At 32.9% G+C, this 24,323-nt stretch overlaps 1 protein-coding gene across 9 annotated transcripts in view; it reads right to left on the bottom strand.

The window, feature by feature from the left end:
* The window catches only part of LOC119643656 (plasma membrane calcium-transporting ATPase 1), a 192,817-nt gene that overhangs the window by 24,036 nt on the left and 144,458 nt on the right, over window positions 1-24,323 (bottom strand). For 3 of the 9 annotated variants that reach the window (XM_038043047.1, XM_038043050.1, XM_038043046.1), the window contains exon 18: window positions 9,701-9,769. The exons of 3 other annotated variants lie outside the window; for them this stretch is intronic. In XM_038043047.1, the coding sequence (XP_037898975.1) occupies window positions 9,701-9,769 (69 nt within the window). Of the gene's footprint in view, window positions 1-9,700; window positions 9,770-19,563; window positions 20,415-24,323 lie in introns of those variants that run through there. 3 more of the 9 variants (XM_038043044.1, XM_038043043.1, XM_038043045.1) reach the window with 2 other exon arrangements.

The following is a 24,323-nucleotide window of genomic DNA, read 5'->3' as shown; positions in this document are numbered from 1 at the left end:
GATTAGTAAGAAAGTGACATAAAAATTAGAAAAAGAAAAAACATGCTTTACATCGCTAATAAGAGGGTAAAATAAAACAAAAATTGACTAAAAAAGAACGTCTAAAATGTGACACCAAAACAAAGAAAACAAACAATGGCCCATATAGGGAATTCCAGGTAAATTTGAACAATATAAATTGATAGGCGAAATGCATATCTGCTCACATAGAGGACATTTAGGCATCAGAACAACCCAATTGGTACTAAAATAACAACAAATCTGGAAGAATGTGAGCAAAATAATTAGGTCACTAATTATGCATGATGTGTGCTAGAGTTTCGAGTGTCAACAATTTTAGCTATATATATGGCCAAGATGTGCGAGAGAAGCAGTTGAAATCTGTCAAGTTGTGCGTAGGTAAAATTGCTCACGTTCCATATTGGTTGTTTAGAGCTGCGTTTATAAAAGAAAACAGCTGTAAATTAGAAATACAATAAATTCTAAAAAAAATTGTATACTTACAAACAATTGCACCAAAACAAAAAAATTTGGAATTTGTAAAAGATAAGTCAATGATTTTTTTTGTGTTTTACTCTAATTATCTAATGTATCAACTGTGAATCATCAATCCTTCCATACATAATCATGTATTGTTGCTAACATTGATAAAGTACGAAGGAGCAACAAATAATAAAAACTTATCACTGTACTGGATATATTCTTTTGATGGCCAGCAGACCTCATCCATTTTACTAAACAAAACAAAAAAGGTATGTAAAATGTTGTTATTAAATAATCAAGTAATGTTGAGAAATATATACTCATCAGACTAAATGGATTCTTTATTGTGTTAGTTAGCAGTAGAGGGAGATCGAGAATGGCGGAAAACAAATCGTGTAAAACGGACAAGGGCTCTGCGGGATGCTTCAAAACCTCCTACTTTACCCAAAAAACGTGTAAGTAAATGAATTTGTATATTTATGGATAATGTGTATAAAAATATATAATGTATATATTGTTACATATGGATTTTTGCAAAGTATCCTGTGTCGAAAGAGGCTTTTGGAAACGTTTTAAAAAAAATTGGTGCGAGGGATGGCATAAGAAGAAGCTACATGGCCCCGGCGATCCGTTTAGCCCTTACTTTGCAGTTGTTGGCAATGTAGAGGTTGTCAATGGCTGGCGGAATGTACTTAAGCGTTCTACAGAGCACCATTACTGTGGTTGTATCAGAAATCATATAAGAAAAAAAACTTTGCGTAAAATGAATTCGGTAGGCTATTAATGCTAAAACAAGAAAGTTATTTTATAGGAAATTTAGTATTCCTGGTAGCAAGTAACTTCTTGTTGCGCTTTTCTTGTTCTTGTGACCCGTTGTTGTACAATAAACGATGATTGAAGCATTCCTAATATATATTGACGTTGTTGAATGCGTGGACGGACACCACACTCATTTTCGCACAAAGTGAAGAATGTTTCATAAACTGAAAAGGCAAACAATGCCGGAATGGAATGGTGAGTTAGTCTCGCCGTATGTTACACGTGTAAACATTTTATTCATAAGACTTGCGACCACGTGAAAATCATGGATGTAAACATTTGATTTCCTAGATCGAGGCAACTTATTTTAACGACGGTGCCGACGTTTCCCTAGAGGCCTCCCAATTGAAGCGAAAAATTGGCTTTTATTTATATAACACAAAACTAGATTTGATTTGCAACTCGTTTTAAAGTGTTATACATTTTTTATAAGTAAATTCATATTTTAATATATTGATTAATATTTTATATAAATTAAAAATAAACTGATGATGATGATAATTAAACTTAAAGTTCAATTTCACAATTCAAAGTTTTCCGAAGAAATGAAAATATGAAATTGTATGGATTATATGAAACTCTTTGACTTCATTTTATTTCGCAAAAATTTTACATAATTATTGATTATATCATTGTAAACAAGCAAACGTCAAATTCGCTGGTTGTTTTTCAATTATTTTTTGCGACCTTAATTTCGAATGACGAAAGCCATACATAACTCTCAACCAAATGATTCTCAAGATATGCCTTTCAAATAAGAGCTGGTTAACTAAAAAAAAACGTAATTAGTGCCCTGACATTTCGTAAGTAATTAAAGAAAGAAACTACAGACACCTGACACGATTACTCTAACAGGGCATTGCGAGTTAATGAAATTCGTTATAGAAAAAGCTCTAAAGCAATAATGGAAAGAATTGATGAATTTTTGAATATTTAAAACCAGGCTATTGTAAAGCCTTAAATTGCAAAAGGATATCAGAAAAATTTTTTATCAGGGAAAAGTATAATGACCCTTATTTGCCTACAAAGAGCATGTCCTCCAAGACCACGTCTTTTCGTTACTTAGGCAGGTCTTCACTTGTTCGGAGATAAATGACGTTGACAATTAGAACAAATCCCAATCTAAATTCAATTACTCCCAATTTCATTGCTACGTGTATCTTCAATTATCATATATCTTTATACACTTATATTATATACACATACCTCTTTGCGAAACACAAAAACAATTACATAACAACGTAAGTTTTTTATGGCCGATATTTATGACATTTGTATTTAAAAATTAGTTCATGCAAAATTTCTTCCTGTGCACTATTTTAAAATTCAGAATCAGTTTTTTCCATTCCACCTTAATCATTATTTATGATATTTCCTAATTAGCACAATAACGGTCACGGAAGAGTGTGGATTGTTCGAACAAATCAATGATTTTTAATGACTCAGTGAAAACAGTCCAATTAGGTGCTATCATATAATTTGGATAACCATTTCACATCGGCCACAGAGGAGATTAGGCGGTTTTCTGGACCTTGATTGTCTCAGACGACATTTGCCATTTTGTTGAAATCATACTTTGTCCAAATCAAAGTCTTCTAAAAAAACCCATACAAATATATCTCATAATCATAAGCAAAAGAGAAAAAAATTGTTTAATCTGCACACCTAATACTAGAGAAAGAGAAAAACAATGAAAATTGTAAGAGTTCTACCACAAGCCGTTTTAAAAAATCATGTTTTGACAGAACCGCGTTCAAAGTTTAGATACGCCCTGTAGACATGTTTTTTTACCACAATAATGTTTCTTGTGTTTTTCCATTCCTCTGCAATCTCAGAAATATCCTTAAATGCTGAAATATTTTTTCTCATTTTTTTTAAACTCGAAAATGCCATTTTCGGTGCGTCTGTCGCAGAGAAATGTGCAAGAATGTGCAGGTGGAGAAAGTGGCAGGAACACTTATTACTAATTAGCCAAATTCATAACTAACGTCGAAAACTTTGGTCAAAACTTTTAATTTCTTAACAAAAACAACGATTGTCCCAGTGAAGCTATACTAACGTACTTCAAATGAGCACAGTTACCGTCCGAAAAGAAAACGTTCTGGATTAGAGAAGTTGGAATCCAACCAATAAAAGATTAGGCTGCAGCGGCTGTTATAGTACGCAGGTGGTCTCTTCAGAAAAATGCACGAAACTTCATAGAGAACATTTTATGCGGGTAATGAATATAATTTTTAATTTATGGTGGAGTAACCCTCAAGAAACCTGTGAGGCTAACGGTACTCTAAGTGGGAAAATTTCGATTGTTATTTATGATAAGAGTTTATTGCGCGTAAACCAAATAGATGCGTTATTGTTATACGTATGTTGTTATATGTATGCTCTGCAAATGCATAATTTTGTATAAACACTAGACAAACGATATTGAGCATAAAATTCAATTTGAGTGGGAACCAAAACAATAAAAAAGAAAAATAAAACGCGACCGGTCTGATGCTTAAACGAGTAAGAAACGAGTAAGAAAGTTAAATTCGGTACAGATTGAAGCTTCTATACCCATCACTGTTTACCCCAATAAAAGTCAAAAGAAATAAAAGAAGAAAATTCTCTTGCTCTATAATACGGAGTGGACGAAGTTGAATTCTTCTAGTTTCAATATAATAGTTTTTGCGTTGAGGTATTTGGGCTTTGTAGGCGTGTGTTAAAAATTTTTTAGGTTAATTCCAAACTCTTTTGCAAATTTTTAGACGATATCTTCATTTTCGCTAACAGGAGAATGTTTATCACAAACCGAAGAATTTTTATACTTTATAGGGTTTTTGAAGCTTATTCCTGCGCGTTATAAAGATATTGGAAAAGTGATTAAATTTTGATACAATATAACATTGGATAGGCGTGGTAAATTTTTTCCAGTTTGTACAAGAATATGTACACTTTGTGGGGTCTTTGATGCTTCCTTCTGGGCATTGCAAACATTTTCAACAAATGAATATATCCCTCGTCCTTCGGTATTGGGTATAAAAAGATGCTCACTGTTTGGCATTCCAAACAATGCGAATTAAACAGTTCGATGCGATGCATTTGCGTAGCAATGTCTTTTAACATGCATAAAAGAACAACATAACTTTAGGTTTGAACTATGGAGCTTTGAATTGTATGAGTGTGCATGCGTAAGAATTTGGAAATTGTAATAAGCCGGGAGCGTTTCTAGGTTGATGAGCTGCTATATTAATGCACAAAAGCTCACCACTCTATGAAATTTTATTAATCAAAGCATAAACTATATATAAAACATCGCTTTGGGTGTTAGTATTCCTAAATGAAAATCCATACAGACTGCAATAAAATCACAACAATGTCTTCAACTATTTTTCACACTAACTATCAAACTTATCTACTCGAATCTCTATTTGCATCTAACTTTGACTAATATAGCAATGTTTATTTCCAAATTGCAAGCCTTGAATTAAATTTTCTGTGAACGCAAAGGCATTCATATAATCAAATTTTATAGTGGACTGCAATAAAGCTGATTAAGCAATATAACGATGTTATCTTGATAATTCCTTTAATATCCCACAAAGCCATGTTAAGTCTATATCCACAAACGAGAATATATACAAGTGCATTGATTATTTAATTACGAACATGGCAAATCCACAGGTGCTAGTAGCTTCCCAAAAACAAACTTTTAGACTTTAGATCTACACATTGAATTTAATTAACTTCGGAAAACGAAGACGGTGGAACCGTTGACTATCTAAACTCACTTAATTACGTGTCTGTGATCAGGAAGTTACATTTCTAATTTCGGCAACGCTTTGGGCGATCGAAAACTAAACGATTTCGATAAAGAAAGTAAACCATTTTGGAATATAAGCAAATTTCTGCGTTCAAAACGTACTGTCATTTCTTCACTTACCTATCGAAGCAGCATGCTTTCTTTCTCAAACGAAAAAAGATCTTTTACAGAAAGACATTTAGAATATCATAAGATCTTTGCTAACTTCAGCTCTCCTGTTGAAAATCGTATGGTTGTTTCTGTAGCAGCGCGACTCAACTCACTTTTAGTTCATATCTCGGGGAAGCATTACATAAATGATGATGCCACTGAGTGTTTGGTACCTGATACCATGTCCCAGAAAGTCTCCAGGTTTTGATTACATCGAATATATAGGTTTAAAAAATACTCCTCATAAAGGTAGCCGACCTATTACTAGCATTATTAACTTATGGATTAAACTCCAATAATTTCCAAATCATTTAAAGTTACCCCTACTTTTAAGCCAGACGAATCGTCAAACGATGCCAATGGTAACAAGCCTAACAATCTCTTGAGCTATCCAAACAACGTCTTTATAAGGATTATTAAGGACAATTTATTCGGTTTTTAAAATGATATATTTTGGTTGCCTGCTTCTCGAAGTTAAATAAAGTTGAAGGTGTCTTATTGTGTGACTTTATCTGATTTGACGATTCAGGGTGGTCGAATTCCTTAAGTATTTGAGAGTTATACCCGATAAGAGGTTAATCTGACGCTATCGTATCCAGCAACAAATACAGCATTTTCACACGCATAAAAATGTTATACACGTTAATAACCAGAAATTCCACATTAAGTGCTCTGAACAAGATTCTCCTATGTAAAGACATTTTTTAATATTATTATTATCGTCGATTATAAAATATGCCCGTCCAGTATGAGGTAATTATGCAATAAAAATGTGCAACTATATTGGCCGAGTAGGCAAGAGTCTGCACTAACAACTCATTAGTGATGGGTTAGAATCTCAAGTGCGGTAGAGTTTTCAATACAGGTAAGCATATGATCTAAGTTATCTAAGCCTTTATAAACTTATTTACAAGATATATAGACAATAATAAATAAATTATTGAAAACGATGCTAAATGTCCGTAGAGACTTCTCTATTAAAAATTTCCGTAAGATAAGAAATGTTGGGTATATTATGAGCAAAATTAGCAAATTACAAAACAAAAAGTTATATCGAAATATCCACGTTCTTATATTTCAAAACAGTAAAAAAGTAGTAGGAGTAGTAGTAATACTAAAAAAGTAAACCCTAATATTACACAACAAACTATTTAACAAATTAATCTGTCATAACTACCTACTATATGTCTTCCGTTGAAGGTTTTTAGTTGCACATTTTCCTTCGTTATATATCTTATTCAGCAATGTATAATAGGTAGTATTTCTTTATTTCTTTGCGCTTATAACGACACAGGATTAAGCAAATAGGTAATATCCTTCAAAAAATATGTAAATGGTTCATGTTAATTTATTCCTTCTGCAACAAAACTGAAATTCAATTTCAACTTCAATTATGGCAGAGTAAAACCGTATAAGGAAATATTGATAATTTCAAGCCATAAGTTTTTAAAATCTAGATGAGGCTGAATTAAAATTTTGGAAATTTATATTTCCCTTCAGTCAAATATATTAACACCAAACACTGAACTAAATTAAAAAGTGAAAGAATAGCATGGTTATTATACTATATTTATTTCAGCTCTTATGGATGTATATCATTATTACATATTACGAATATATATATATATATATATATATGCAGCACTAACATGTGTTGCAACGCGAATCAAAGATCCTACTTTAATGAAAAGTAAAATCTTCCTTTTAATTTGCAATTTGAACTCTCAGTGTTTCCTGTTAAATTATTAGTAAAATACGTCATGCTAAAATTATACTTTGGAACGCAAATTCTACTTTGGGTAGGTAGTTAGCCAAGTTAAATCCGATTTCCCGAAATAAACGAAAGCGATTTGAAAAGAAAAATTTCAGGCCCCTGTCAACCTAATAGCAAACTATACTAATTAACAACGGTTACTTTTTTCACCATGATAACATATATGCAGCGTTATCAAATATAAATGTATATCTATGACTTTTACATGTTGTGGAACGTCAAATAGCTTTAAAGGCAGTTATTTATTTATTTATTTATACATGAAATTCAGCTTTCAGGTGAACATTCAAATTGAATCATGAATTTCTCTGCTTGTGTAAATAAAACCTTCATATAAACGGGAATAATTATGGCTTAGCATACATTTTAGCCGGTATGATTTATATTTCAAGGCCTTCGGTATCGTACATTTTCGAAGTGGCTTTTCAGATTTTACTTTGAAACACACAACTCGAACAAACTTTAAGAGTTAGATCGTTAATTTTCTGTTATGAATTATACATTATATTATACAGTATTGCTGAAACTTGTGGCGTACTAATTGAAGTTTCCATTATTTTGATACGAATGCCCTTGCTCTGTTAACTACGTCAGAAGGCGCAAGTCATATATTATTGCATTTAACATATTATATGTGTCAATATGGAATCACCACGCAGTTTCGCGCCTATCTGTTTGCAATGGTATAATGGCTTAAAAAAAATTAGTGTGCGTTGAAGTGTACAATAACAAAACAGAACACGATCGGCAGTAAGAAGAACAAATCGGCAATATTTCAAGACCAACATGAAAAAGGCGAACAAAAGTATTTACGAAATGAGCAGGTGAAAGGAGAGTAAAAAACAGGATATAAACACAAAATAAAGTTTCCCAATTCTTTTCGTCGTCAGCTTACGCTAGAGATTTTGTTGCTGAATGCTTCAAACCGCACTGCTGCACTTTATTATATGTATGCTTTTGATAAAGTGAACTATTATAATTTGATTGCATGTCCCTTCCAAGAGTACAACGAAAACTTTTTTTGAAAACACTCAATATATTATAATCTATTTTTCTGCGTTTTCAAAAAATGTTTTCTTTACGGTTTTGAAATGCAAGTGGGGTGGAGTAAATATGCTCTTATTTGTATAATATTCTTATGCTTCCAAAAACAAAATTTAACCATGTAATATGTGATGCATTGTTTATATATGAAATTTTTATGTACTTTGTTTATACACTTTTTATATATGAATAAATTATATGATGTTAATTTTCCCCACTTGCTGCTAATCATCACCGTGCTAGACGTACAGTCGACATGCTTTAAGTGATTGATCACTTTAAGAAAAAATATTAAGTTTTTCGCAGTCTCTGATGTTCCACTAAATATTTTTGCGCCTAACTTACAAAATACAATTTTCAAGATATTCGAACGAAGTTAAGCGCCCCGACATGTTTTGATCTAAGAACAAACGATTTGAATATGATTTGAAAAAGATTTTACGACCACTCCCTACTTAATACCGTATTTGGGAAAGCAATTACACGAAAAAAAACTTGTAATTTTTAACGTTTCCCAACAAAAATCAGCGAAAAATGGTATTTTGGTATCTCCTTAAAAAATGCCAAAAATTTGAATGAAGTGATGCCATTGCTTGAAATCCCTTCTATACGAACATCCTTACTAAATATGAGTCTCTTAACTCTAACAAGGTCTAACTATTAGTATTTTAATAAATCCCAAGTTATAGATAGTGGCAGACAGAGTGATGGATGTACTATATTGACCATTAATGCTTTCATTGATATTCAATTACTTAATTGATGAAAATTTAAATTGCAGGACTAAATAAATGTCAGCTATTCCTTTGGTAAGCCTTAGTTAACCATTTGACTGTATGAAGTAGTGAGAACAACAAGACTTACCAAGGACAATGATTGTTATGTGATGTAAATTTCATTTAGTTTCTTTTATGATGTTGACGAATTACCAACATCCAACTGCCGTAGATTTTCTGTTTGTACAAAATTGTCGCAAGCGACGCTAATTGTTATCGCGGTACAAGACAAAATATTTTCGTGCAATATCAAAGAGTAGCGTTAATAAATACTGTGCTCAAAAAACATTGAATAGGTGGCTTTTCAATAGCATAACAACTCATACTTCAAATAGCATAATTCATTCGTTTTGTTCTGATATGATTAAATAATTATGATTTGAAATCTTCTTGTTTTCAATAGACTGTTTATCTCTAGAAACAAATAATTTCTATACGAAATCAAGCATTACTCAGTTTTTTTCGTTATATTAATGAATTTTATGATACTCTATTATATTAAAAAGTAAGTTATTTTAGAAAATTAGAAATATGTTACATATGTATGTGTATGGGTGTAACGGTAGATGTAAAGAGCTCTAACTTGCCGACATAGTCAGAAAGGAACTCAATCAATGAATATCAGCAAAATGTAAGAAAATGTAAATAATAATAAAGGCTGTTTTGTTGTTGCTTTCTAAATATCATTTGGGAAATAACATAAAAACAAACATAAAAATGAAATTATAAAAGCAAGATTCAGGGATAAGACGAAATGAGGATGTACCTCAATTCATCATATTAAAATAAAAATTCAAACAAATTAACAAACAAACAAACATTTGAAAAAATGATATAAAGAGAAAGGCTTACAGCTTGATCAGTAGAGCTTTTACTGTAGGGTACCGGTATCAAGCGTTCTTGCAATTCGCCACCTATAACCTTTAAAATGAAGAAGAGATAATATAACTATATATGGTTTGCGGTACATATCAGATTATTTTCGTCGGTTTTAACTTAGTATAAGTAAATAGATCGAAAGAAAAATTAGAATATAAATATGTGATTTATATGAATATAATAAAGAATAATTATTATTGCTCTGAGATAGAAGAAAAACAAAATTCCGGGAGAAAATTTGTCTTATGTTTCTTTTATACCTACCATTAAAACATTTATAGTATGTAGTACAATGCATTAATATAAGTCTAGTATAATATATGACTATAATTCACCAAATACGCATTGAAGTTTCTAAGTTCATAAAATAGGGTGAAAGTCTTTCAAAGGATTTAACATTTATCAACTTAATTGTCTGTCCATGGAAATGACGGTAACGTACATGAATATGTTAGCACGGATATAAAAGTTTTATCAAATTAGCCGAAGTTGATCAGAAAGTAAAATGTATATAGTAAAAAAAAAGGAAGCGAGTTCTTGACAGCGGAGTTGTCGCACAGATATGAGTTTAAAAACTCAAACGAGGGCATAAAATTTGATAAAAGTGCCACTTAAGGTTAATTTTCAGTTTGTGAAAAATAGGTTTACAATAGGTAAGTGCTTCGCCATATGAACAATTATATGACATATATATGCAAAAATCAATAATTTTAGAAACCAACAGCTGCAAATCTTCCAATATTAATTCAATGATTCCTTAGTATAAGGTGTTTGGTTTAAGCGACGTTGCTCGTTTTGAATTGCATCTTTAACATCTGAAAACCGTTTGTACTACTTACAAAACTTGGATTGCGCGCGTATAATACTCTCTTGACATTTTCATTACACTAGCATAAGTCAGTTCATCTCTTAAATTCAATTAACATTCTACTTACTCGCAACATCTCCTAACGTGCGGTTTATTTAACTATGTGCTCTTTACTTAAATAATATTAATAAATACTACTGTAATAAATAATATTGTATCCTAAATTCTTTACCCAGTTACTCAATTTTTCGCAATCAATAGAACGAACTGCTGTTTGGACTAATGCCCATCAAGAAAACAAAGCCGCAGATTTATTCTCACAATAAATCTTCAAACCGCATCTTTTTTACTCCAACTGAAACCTTCACTGACGATGATCCTGATGACGTCAATGTGAGTAATAATAAATATTCCTATAATGCCGACGAAAACTTTGAAATACATATTTCACCAATCATAGTTTGGCAAGCTACTACTTTTGAGCACTCATTGCTGAAATCTAAGAATATGTAACAGTTTCGCGTGAGCAAATTTCAATGGATTCTGCGACATTAACCGATAAGAAGAAGAATATCAATTCTAAGAATGAATTGTAAATTTAAAGACAGTAAGTATTGAACGTGGAGTAATGTAGATGCCTTAAATACAACAGTTGTAGCGACGAGGGTATTACATATAAAATTGTTACTGAAAATGAAACTGTATGGTATATACAGAACACCACGGTTTGATTCCGATTATTTTTTAAAACGACTTCATGGAGTTAGTGGGTAATGTTGTTATTTTGATATTCGGAGCGTAGTCTACAAATAAACAACAATTGTTGTTGCATTATATGGGAGCCGAGACATATAATACATTATGTGACCTAAATCCTGCGGAAAACGCCTGAAAAAATGTCGCATCATCAAATCGTCCAAATTTCACAAGATTATTTTCATACAAAGGTTACTAAAAGTCTAGAAAATTATCGTTTCCATTGATGACAACAAAACCCAGAAGAGAGGCGCTCCGAGTATTTGTTATCAATTAATCGATCAGCATTCGGAATTAATTTTGAAAATTACTTCGTGTTTGACTGAAAACATCAGAGAATTCAAAACTGTTTATTGGAGAACAAAAGTTTAACATTATTTAGCGCAACAAATTCGGCAAGCTCATATGAAGTCGCCGGGAAAGAAGGTATTGCAAAACGCAACAACAAAATAATGTCAGTGTATCAATTCATAAAATTAACAATAAATTGGAAAGGGTTTGAAAAATTTAAAAAAAAGCAAGCTAATCCGCAAACCAAAATCACGATCGATTGCGCAATGCAGAGTCACTTTTGATGTAATAAGGACGAGCATCTGCTAAATAACTTTAAGTATAAAAACGCAATACGCTATAGCTCCAAGGGTGAAGAGAATAAAAAAGCTATACATCGCAAACGTAAGGCTGTAAATAATATATCCGTGCAAAAAAAAGACTGCACAGTAGAGGATTTGCTTCATGTTGAAGTGAGTAGAAATACACGCACGCGCGGAGGCGGCCTCTAAATTTATGGTATCGAGATAATCAAGTAGAAGAGGGTATTTTTTTTTCCTATTCTTACACCAAAAGGAATAATTCGAAATTTTTCCGAAACAACATTGGATAAAGCGGTATGGAGGTATGCTGACAAAGGTGGTATTGAAGAATTGCAAATTAAAAATCGGTAATACACAAGATATGGACCAGCATGTTGATAATTTTTAGACTTATTCGGAAATATCAGAATACTACAAATATGGAAATATTGGGTATAGAGCAGGAAGAGTTTACCTTGCGAAGGGAGATGTTCGTTACGCTGCTTAAGTGTTTATATCCCGCAGGCCTTGCGTCACAAAATTTTAAAAAAAGTTTACATCCTGGATATCTGGTGTGAGTACCATGAAAACCCCGACTAGAGCTTACATATGATGGAAACTGTTAGATGGCGACATAGAAGCTATGGTTCCGAATTACTCCGCATGCTGACGCAGGGGACCCAACCCTCTAATAATACCACTGCACAGGAGGATACGATGAATCAAAATTTTTGCAAGAGTGCACGCCAATTGTTTTGAAATTCGTCATTATACCTATAGGTGAAAGATATTTTAACCAAAACTGAACACTCTTGGGCAATCACAACTAAATCATTCAAAACTAAATCCGCTCACAGTACGAATGACTCCAAAAATAAATATTTTGCCCAAAATTTATATCGCTTTCAAGCACTTTGATGTCAAATTTCTTTGCATTAATGAGAAAAATGTTAGCGCCTTTTTTCAATTCTCAAAATATTGTGAGGATGTCTTCCTTTGTATAAACTATCCACAGTATTAAGTTACTGTGCCCAATGATTTTAGGCGGAGATAAGATCTGAATTTATGAGCTTTATCCACGGTATTAATGTATTCCCAGCAAAACTCTTGAGCAAAGCTATAATTTCCTATAATGCCTTAAACCTGAGTTGAAAATAACAACCTATTTGTTATTGTGGTCAGATGTTAAGTACAAACAGCAAACAAATTTAATAATATAAATTGCTTTTATATAGAATAAAATACAAGAAAAAGCTGTGTATATTAATTTTTGAAATTACTAGGCAAATAGACGAGAATTACATCCTTACAACGTTGGACGTCACCAACCATTTGCCGATTATTCTGAAACTCCATTAATATGACAAATTTTCAGCATGATCGCCGAATACGAATATAAACGAAGTGTACTTCAGCATGTTCTATGAAAATTTACAAATTAAAACAGCATTATATATGATTTTATTAGATGCTTGCAGTTAATCGTAAATAAAATCAATCTAATTAGTTACAACTTCCAAGGTGCACTGTGTAGATTATATATGTAATGCGAAGTAATAGAATTTTCAATTAAATTTGTACAGTGCGATAATCGGCAAATCGAATGGGTTATTTGCAATTCTAAGCTAGTGATTTTTTCGGGCGAGGGGTTTAGTTTGACAATATTTAATGGTGAATTTCGTTTTTATGCATTTTTTGCCGACCTTTCATTTAACATATTTTGTTCTTTATTATTTTTACATTAATCTCCACAGACAGACATATAAAAACGGTAAAAGATTTTGTAAATATTGACGAGGTAGTCAGTAGGAAGTTTTTCTACACTATACTCCTCTTTAGGCCGCAAACTAAATTTTTTTACTTATTGTGGGTACATTTGCGGGCTGCTTACATTAATTTGCTTAGAGAAATGGGAGAGAAAGCAGCAAGAAAATGTGTAATCTAATACAAAGCCGAAGTCGAAATCATTTTTAATTTGTTACTGGTGGCTATTGAGATTGTAACTTTCTAGCAGAGGTTCATTTGCCATGGGTATAGTAGAGGTTCATTTGTCCGGTATACCTCCAAAGAAAATTATAGAAAAACAAATTTTCTTAAAATAATGTATTTTTTCTCTATACTCTAGAAGAGGGAAAGCTCTGGATTAAATAAGAAGTCACTCCAACACGTAAAGCGTATTTTGAACGTCTTGACGAACCTTCGATCTGGACAAGCTGCAATCAGAAGGCGCTCTCTGGTGAATACGCTGTGGGTGACCACACTTCTCTTTCGACATGCAACAGTGTATTCATGACAACTCTTGCAACGTGTCCCCGAGCGTTGCCATTCAACAGGACATTGCGTTTCTTAACTGCTAGTCTGTTTTGGAACAATACATAGTTCAATTTGTGCATTTGACGTCGGTAAACAACTGCATCACACCTTGCTGATCTCACTACATGCACAGCGTAACTTTATGGCCATGAATATTCCGCAGCGGTGTCAATGTGGATAGCTCTCCTAGTCTAGCCGATGACTTTTTGCGGTTGGGATTTCCATACCAATCCCAATATGTCACAGAAACCTTTTCTATTTTTGGCTGACAATCGATAAAGCCGCGATGTTGAAATGGTTCGAAATGGCATTTTCGATCAAGTCGCATAGTAGTCATATTCCTTCCTTGTGGATCTTTTCCATCGCATGTAAAGTTCTAAAAACAGTTGATTATCAGCTGCTAAGCTGTTTGAAAGTTCTTTGAGAGTTCCAGCCAGGTTCGCGTCCAATAAGTCTAACAATTCACTTTCCTCGAACTTTTTTGGCCCTCCAGGCCGTTGTTTGTGAGTGACATCAAAATGAGCACTTTTAAACCGTTTATACCAAAACCAACAATTGGGATGTGACCGAGCAGCTTCACCAAAAGATCTTAAAAGTGTTTGATAAGCTTCGGCGTAAACAACAATGCTACATTCCACACGTAGAAAGTAAACCAATGTGTTAAATGCATAAACCCGGAGAAAAATTAGAAGAGGAGAAGGCTTTTTAGGTTGTATACAGAAAAGAGAAGCGCCATTACATACTCTACACATCAGCCACTTAGGTCCAATGAATGCAACCGGTAAAAATTATGGAAAAAAATAGAAGCGTTTTTAAAGTTCGTGTGGCTATTTCGTTGTGATATAACAGGGTTTGAAGAAGTTATAAAAAATGTAAAGATCTGATCAGATGTCTTTGGTTATTCAACAAGAATAATTAGCGATAGAAATTCATGTAAAGGATTTAAAACTTTTGTACAGCAAATATTAGTAAAATTATTCGGACTACAACTGGTGTGCTTTGAGACAATGGTTAGCGTACAGATATAAGTATAATAGAAATTGCGACAAAAATCTTCCTATTGATCGAAACGGTGTCAAGTCCTTGGACTGCTTCAAAAAGCTTCAAACTCCGCTTAACTCGATTCAATAAAAACTTCCCGCTTTGATAAAATATTATTCCGAATATGCGTAGAAAGCAATTTAAGCCACGGCTTGTTGTAAATGTGACAACACGAAGTAGTCGATAACTATAATGAGGAGCGAGATAAAATTTGAAGAGCCTAAAGAAAAAATACAGAAGGCGCAACATACATATAAGTGAGACGGCGGTAAACTTCGCAAACAAGTGAAAACTAACTAAACTAACTCAATTCTTATCTTTGCCATAGAACACAAACCTTATACTATGTTTTAATATTAACTTACCATTATGGAACTGTATATTAAAAGTTAGACCTCTTTACAAATAAAGGCTTACTTTATGTAAGAATGGTTGTGCCCAAGAGATTTAAAAATTGAGGTATTTGCTTAAAATTCAGCGCAGTTAATTTTTATATCAAATTATTATTATCGACCAATTTTCATCATAAATTATTAATTCTTGGGCTTTTCTGTCTGAAAAAACAAAAATTTTCGCGAAAATGCTTATATAGGGTAGGATCCAAAAATAAACCCAGTTAATTTTTTGGTACAGTTAATTTTTTTAATGCTAAATTACTATTATGATCTGATTTTCATCAAGAATCATAGGCCTTTCCGTTATATCAGGTGGAGTTCAAGAAATCGACCTAAGTAGTGGCGATTTAGAATGCCGAAATATTATCAAACAGCGAGCTTTGTCGAAAACTTTTGAAAATAGCAATTTTTCTCCGCAGGACACTTTTCAAAATAAGGCGTTATATGGGAAGTGGTTGAAAAAACGGACCAATCCAAGCCCTTTTAAAGAGAGCTTTTAATTGGTACTTAAAAATCCGCATGAGTAGCCGATAGATAGGAATTGCGAGTACGAAGTTTGTGTTCGCGAGTTCAAATCTCAATTCGGTATGACTTACTTTGAGCGTACTTATAATCAGTGCTCAAGCGGTGAAGTCATAACACATCCCGGTTGTGCAAACAACGCTAGGCTGCGGGCTCCACTTCTCCATCTCTTTTTCTGACCTTACTTCTTTCCAATTGCCACCGTTTTACAAGAATAAAAAAAACAAACAGAACTAATGTACCACCCCGTAAGTCAAACGCGCTCATTACCACACAAAACCACGCATTGGCTAAAAAACTACACGTTAAGAAATGCAGATATGGAAAGCAAAAAAGATGCTAACAATTTAAATTTAGAGCTGTTGCTAAGTAGTGAATCCACGCGTACGCCTTGTGATCCAGCTGCTACAAATTTTCGAAAAGTTTCTTTAAGTACCCAACTCGACAAATCCTAGATCTATGAAAAAAAGTTTTTGGCATGTACTTACGGTAAAGTAAGTACGGCAAGTAAAATTTACAAACAATGTTGCTCCTGAAACAATGCGTTAGCAAGATATTTAAATTGGGCAATAAACATGCTATTGCTTGCACTCAACAAGCATCATGAATTGCGATCACCCACTGTTACACTGCCATTTTCCACGGTGGAAGAAATACGTAAATTATTTTGAGAATTTTTATTACTCCTGTAAAAATTAACAGCAGCGAGTGGAAAAACAAAAAGTAGCACTATGATCAAAAACTAGTCGCTACAGACGTCGAATAAAGCAAAGTGCCAAAACTCCTGTGGTGAATAACCAAACTTTTGGAAAATCGAATGCTAGTATGCCTAGTTTGTGATAATTATTATCAACAAATGTAGAGCAAGCCAATAACTAAAAAGCCTTTATGGCTGGTAAGAATTAAATCTGATGTTGAAAATACGTAAAGTTAATTTGTCAATTGAACTGTAATTAATTAGGTCATTAGTTGACATTTCAAATGTTCTTACGAGAACAATTCGAGAATTCGATTCGATTTCGTTAACGAGCAGTCGGCGAACATTAGGTTGATGGTGCGCGATAACGTATGAAGTTTTGTTCGACATCGAAAGTAAAACGTCATTTAGTAAAACGTTGTTATGAAGCCACATATTTGACAAAGTTAATGGACATAAAAGGATTGCTTAATCTCAGAAACTTTGAAATGTTAAGAAAAATAATAAAATCAATTAATTATTTTTGATGCGTTTATCTGTTGGTCACATAAAATTTAAGAAGAGATAAATGACTATAGGATTAACAACAAAATTTGTGTGAACGACAAAAAATAAAAATATAAGGTTAATAGATAGTAAGTTTTAAAAGTGTGAACTTCAGTACATATTTGGGAAGAGGGATCAAAATTCAGTTCAAAAAGCAAACGAGTTCTAAAAATTTACGTTGACAGTATTCGTTGGAAATATCAGAGCAAAAAAATGAAATGGATGCAGAGTCCACAGGTACACCGCAGGTATAGAAGTCATAAAGATAAGGTTAGCTTTATGAAGAAAAACTTTACAGTTTAAATAAACTGATATAGTCAATTTATCAAACTTTGCTTTATATGATTTCTAATTTTTTCTTTAACTTGTTTTTCAAGTTTTATATTTACGTTATATATTTACGTTTCTTCTTCTTCTTTGCTTTATACAGACGCCAGTAAAATGCCATACATTCCGTTGTAAATACAACGAACGAGAAGCCAAACTCAATAAGAAAGCAATCGAGTAGCATCAATGCAAAATACGATCACATTGTTTTTGTCTTTCGCATCGATAGCTCGATAACGAAGACCGAACACCGACTCCAGACCTAGGCTTTTAAGCTTTCGTCATCGTTCATCACCATAGTCGAAAACATCACTCCTGTTTAATATTACATAATACCTTGTCGTGTTCGCGGTAATAAACATTCTTTAGTGTGGTAGGAGGGCCTACATAGTAGTTCTAAATAAACCCATACCATAGCATTGCTGCCGAAAGGTTGACGTTGGTTCCAGGAAAAACAAAACAAGATTACAGTGCCGCTCCTATCACTGTGCACAATTCTATTATCATCTATCTTTGTCCCACACAATGAATCCGCCAACACGGTAATTTTTCTTAATGCCTACCATCGCAATGTAAAAGTTTCTATTAAAAAGAACAAGGGTTTTATTGACAGTCACAGCACGCTGCGTGAATTTTCTCATATCCAACCATGAGTAAGAACAATATTGTCTCCCGAGTGCATCGAACAGTATCAAGCTTTCACGAAGATGATGTTGGTCAGCCGGGAAACTCTTTACGTGGCGGCAATAATGATTAATGCACAACGTGCATTTTAATCTCTATTGTATAGTAAGGTGGGAATATGAAACGACAACAGTGCAGCCGTGCTTAAAAACGAAAGCTAAATATATATATACAAATACAAATTAGTTGAGTTAAATGAAGACACAAGCAATGTGCTATTTATATTTGACGGGATATTCATATCACTTTTCTTTTTTACTCGTAAATATAGTTTCTTCAAACTGGACTCTCCATTTTGCGCTTTTCACATATGTCGTTCATGAAAATTTTTTTAATAATAATATACAATATTGTTATGAAAAAGACATAAAAAGTATATACTTCCATTAACCCATCAATTATCAAAATGAAGGAAAAACACATCAATCGATCTTTAACATTAGCCGTAAAAGTTTAGTTTTAATGTACCTGTATTACTTATATACAAAACTAGCGAAAAAGTGTATCAACGAAGGAATGTACTGTAAAGAATTTCAACGCGCTATATTAAAGCCAGATGGCACTATAAAGTAAGACTAATATATAAAATTCAGCTCCACATCTTCATGTAAAATTCAGTTTAATTAAATTAATTTACGGAAGATCAAAATGTCAGAAGTGACTATTCCATGATGCTATACTCCTTTAAATATTTAATTTGAACACATAAAAATACCCTTGAATAGTCATAAAATTGGAACTGAAACATACAGAGTACGTCAATATTTTATATTCGTTTTCACGAATAAGGGTTAATCGATAGATGAAAATAGCCTTACAGTATTAATTTCAACTCCATAAACATTACTTTTTTATCAACTAACTAGCCTCTTTTTTATCTGAAATTTATAAGCGAAGTTTTGGGTGGATATTTATAGAAAAGTGGAAGTAACACTGCAATAAAAAATTTTGCAAAGGGTGCTTAGTAGTTACTGAAAGATTTTGTTAAATATGAACAAAATCAAATTTACCTTTCAGTTGATTTGGCCAAAAAAAAATTTTCAAGAGAAAAATAGCTTCCTTTAAATATATTTGACATGTCCCTACGCACAACATCCATAAACGTTGTTGGTCTCTTTAATGACAGTTTACTTTGTTTACTATGTTATGCTTAAGAAAATAAATATAATAAAACAAGTCTTAAAAAATTTTTCCGCTTTTTTTTTTGTACAAAAAACACAATTGAAAAACCCAATTTCAACTGAAATTAAACGTTTAAAATTGATGCAATAATATAGTTAAAATTAGTTTAAGTTAGTTTAGGTTAATTAAAATATGGTAAACAGCAGTCAAGAATTGTATATTTCTGATTAGTCTTTCTTGTCACGCCTTGCATTTGGACATGCTACCGCTTATTTTTTCACATTGAGAGAAATGTTAACAATTTTTAATTGCTTGATTACTGTGTGTAAGTAACTAATGCTGCTGTATATACTGATAATATATTATTTATGTATGTGTATGTACATGTTTAACCACTCAATAGGATTATGGTCCGTATGTGTAATAATTGCATTGAACTATTGACAAAGTGAAAGTAATAAATTTAAATTCGTGTTTCCGTTTGTCTAGCTGACAGTGATGGCGGCGGTGTTTTTTGTGTTCCACTACCGGTGTCATATCTGAATCCGTATACTGCATCGGTCACGCTACCTAGACGGCGGCCATTAACACTACCACCATCACTTACGACGCTGTTCGGATGTTTTTGTGTACTGCTTGGATCCTCATCTATATATATCATGTCAATAGGCATCTGGGATATTTTCTCCCCCTGTCCTTGTTTTTGCTCATATTGTTGTTGCGGGTGTTGAATGCTATAACTGCTATAGTTCACATTAAAAAGATTACTATTGAAATGTTGCGGATAACCATAGCCATGCGAAGCAAGACCATTACGAGGGCTACGCAAGCTATGTAAGCTATGCATCGATCGTCGCTCATTCAAGTCTTCCAATGTCGAACGGAATGCACGAATAACACGCAACTGAAACAAACAAAATTTGAAAAAACAAGCAAACAAACAAATAAAACAAAGTGAATATATTAAATTAACAAACAATTAAAAAACAATAAAAAAACGAAGCCAAACAGCACCAACAAACATACAGAAACAAAATGCATGAATACATCACTTAAAATCCATAACATTTCTTCTAGATTTTACCCACTTTTCTATTTAAATTAAGGTGAATATGCCGATTCTCCGATTTATAAAATTTTCTTCTTTTGTTCTCGTGTTACTTATTCTGAAAGCTTTAAAGTCGATATCGTTTGTCTTTTAACGCTAAAAAACTAAGTGGAATATTTTCATAAAGCATTTTATAGTCTCTGCCAAATTGTGGCTCAAAAATTAGATTACGTCCGTGTATCCATTTTTCCTGTTTATTAGTAAATCCATTTACATTCGAATTCTCGAAATCGTAAAAAAAAATATGTTATACCATGTATATTAGGTTATTTTTGATCATGCATCAAGTTCAAACAACGATGCAGAAGCTAGAGATATAAAATAACAACTTAAATAAAATTTTTCTATAAATAAAATTGCTTTAATTGATTATCATCCAAAATTGTAACCCTTCACAAAAAGTCACTTCACAATCTTCTTTAATCGAACTGCTGATTTTACATAAATATAAAATCGAATCCTCCTAAAGGAAATGTGGAGTTTTTATGTTTTACTCCAGATGAGTATCCTTACTTTAAATTGACACAGCTCTGCAACACTTCACCGTCTTAATGTTTTGTAATAACGAATATATTATTGAAAAAAACAATTGGTCTTTTAATATTTAGGTTATTGTTGGAATTTCTACTCCTTCTTAGACTTTATACACGATATTGCAGTACGTCCACTTGTCTTGGCGAACCTAGTACTTCGTTACAACATCTTAAACTGGGGCTGGAAATTTAAAAGATTTGTGCTCCTCAATCTCCACTGAGTGCAAACTACACGTAAATGTAATAATTCAAATTACCATTATTATTAAAGGATATTTTTGCATAGATTAATTTTTTCAAACAGCAGACATTTAAAAGCGGAGTGTTTTTTTCAAACACATAGCGTCGTTAAATACACCTACGAACTACTATTATGCGTTTGCGTTAATATTGATAGTTTTTCACTGGAAAAAGGCATTTATTGAGAAAAGCTTGTGTAATATACGTTGATCAAAATATTTGCCATTATTTTCTACAGCATTTTACCATATTTCTAGCAATGTGACGATATCGTGTAAAGAGAACTTATATCTAACTTGGCAGCGATCCAACCATCGTCCCATTATTGCACTTCTTTAACTTTGAGGACTTGCGCGCCAGCCAAGCTACCTGCCGATCTGAAGAAGTGGTAATCAGAAAGCACCATGTCTGGCGAGTGTGCAGGGGTTGGCAGAACTTGCATTCTGACCGTTCTTTCGTTCTTTCTTTATTTTCATTTTTGGAGTAAAATGGACAACGTTCTTTCCATACTAACTTAACGATAACAAGTAAAATAATTATAAAAAAATTTTTTTAAATAAGCTTTTTTTAGTGAACCAGCCGGTAGAAGATGAAGTTTATCCCAATTACTTGCATGTGGCTGTACGAAACTGAGTTTTTTTAAATGCCACAGCTTTTAAGTGTTTACAAAAATTTATATTACAATTTATATTTATTTATTTATTTATACGTTTTAATCTATTACAATTCCTGTCCAAGCCCTCTTATTTGACATCCATGTCGATGGGATTGTTAGTCGTGACGTTGGCCTTATTAAAGTTATAATTGACACAAATTCTTGCTTAGAGAAACAAAGCAGTTTGAAGTTGAGGGTTGACCTGTCGTTTGATCGATTTGGTCGACATCCAATACTAACCTGCATGCAGGAACCTCCTATATTTTTGTCTAATTTGGTGTCGGTACTTTAATTTTTGCGGCCAGGAGTGTCGACAACACATTCCCACGGAGACACGTAAATGGGAGGATATGGCTAGATTGACTCAGAATTTAACGTTGATCAAGAATACATAGACTGTTTGCGCAGCTTCCCTTTATATGTTGCAAACATTATGGAAAATGGGTATGCCCCCAAACTTAAAAGGTGCTTATAAAAATCATTTAACTTTAATACCTATAACTGGCGGAACACATAAAGGTTTTCATAAATGTTGACTTTTCAGTAATTGGCGATTGTTTAATTTAAAAGAAATTAATTGTCAAAAATCTCCAAAGTTTCGTCAGAAAATATTATTTGAAAGATATTGTAAAAAAATCGAAAGGGAAAAATTAAAGTTCTAAAAATTGTGCTGTCTACCGTTTCGAAAAATCGTCCTTCGAGGAGAACATATATAAAGATTTGCAATGCGTTATAGGCATGCTTTATATTAGCAACGCTATTTTTCTATACACAAATCGGATGAAGCATTCGGCGAAAACGATATAGCACCATAAATTTTATGTTAACACCCCACTTGTCTAGTTTTTAATTTCATTCAAATCGAAAAGCGTACATACAAAAATAACAAGCGATCACATTGCATTTGTCTGTAACTTAATTAATTATATCGTTTTGTCAGTACGTTCTTAATATTGTACATGTTTCTCTTACTAAATAAAAGAAGTGTATACACAATATTTGTTTTGTTGAACTAAGCATAATTTACTTACTTCCCAAGGAAAAAAATGCTGGAATTACAATTTATCGATTAAAAACAGTCGTGTAATTTGTTGTTTTGTCTCTCGTTTCCTTCAAGTTCCACGTGCTTGGAAAGAAGGATGGAACAAATGCGAAAATTAATGTCAACCCAAATTTATGTGTTTATGTTAACAGATGGAATCGTGGGTTTTATACCCATTACGTGTTGCGAAATGCTAGAGAAAAGCAGGAAAATTTCTAATCCTACAGTCGAAGTTAGAAATAACACCAAAATTTTTATTCTAACTTCCTTCGCAGAAGGTTTGAATCCTTTTGAATCGCTTTGAGCTTTATTTATTCAGCGGTTGTCTCGAATGAATGTAATTGCTTTGTAATGATGTCGTTTAGCGGTTTAACGAAGTTAGAAATCAACAGGCAAAACTTTAAATTGTAATTGCTAACTTCCGGCCTTCTTAAGCGTACTGCCTGCATTTGGAACAACCTTCGACCAGTCTTTCCCATTGTACCTGATGTCTTCATTTCCAAGACGAACGTTCACAAGCACTACTCCCTCTCTCCACCATTCTCTTTCTATTACCCTTACTGATCGCCATCGTGCCAAAAAAAAAAAATAATACATTGTTGGTTGTTACTTTAGATGTGATATCGAAATGCTTTATATGGTTATTTTGTTTACTTTGAGATAAAATTATACCGTCTGTATAAATGTAGTAGAGTAGAAAAAAAATTGTGACGACGTGCTCTGTATGTAAATTATCAATTCTTTAACTTGGGCGTCAGAGCGAGTTACGTATCCCTAGCTTATTTACATTAGTAACAACCACTCCAATACCCACGCCAGCGTCATCATGAAAACACATCTTAACAGAAATCCCATTACGAAAAGTAATGAACAACAAAACAGCAACATCGCTTGGATCGCTTGTTGTCGATTCATCATTTTTCAAAAAGAGATAATAGCAATAAGAGCACTTGAAAAAATCACTGTCAAATAAACCATTGCATATTAAAAGCTTCTTGTTTTATTGAAATATATTAGTTTTGGGAAAAAGAAATCCATTATTTTTTCGGTAGATGGCTGCACTGATAGATTTCTCGTAAAGTATCGATCAAACAATTTTATATTTATGCTCGTTGGAAAGGTGACATTTCGCAGTAAAAAAAATTCTTCTGCTGTTTTTTGTTTGGTGCATTAAGTTGTGAGTTACATCGTGTTAAAAAGGGAAGTGAACAAAGAGAAAATTCGGTACATTTTAC

This window comes from Glossina fuscipes, unplaced genomic scaffold, assembly GCF_014805625.2.
Source record: "Glossina fuscipes isolate IAEA_lab_2018 unplaced genomic scaffold, Yale_Gfus_2 61514, whole genome shotgun sequence".
Lineage (NCBI taxonomy): Eukaryota > Metazoa > Arthropoda > Insecta > Diptera > Glossinidae > Glossina > Glossina fuscipes.
The sequence above is the reverse complement of the archived record's forward strand: the minus strand, read 5'-3'. Positions and strand labels throughout refer to the sequence as shown.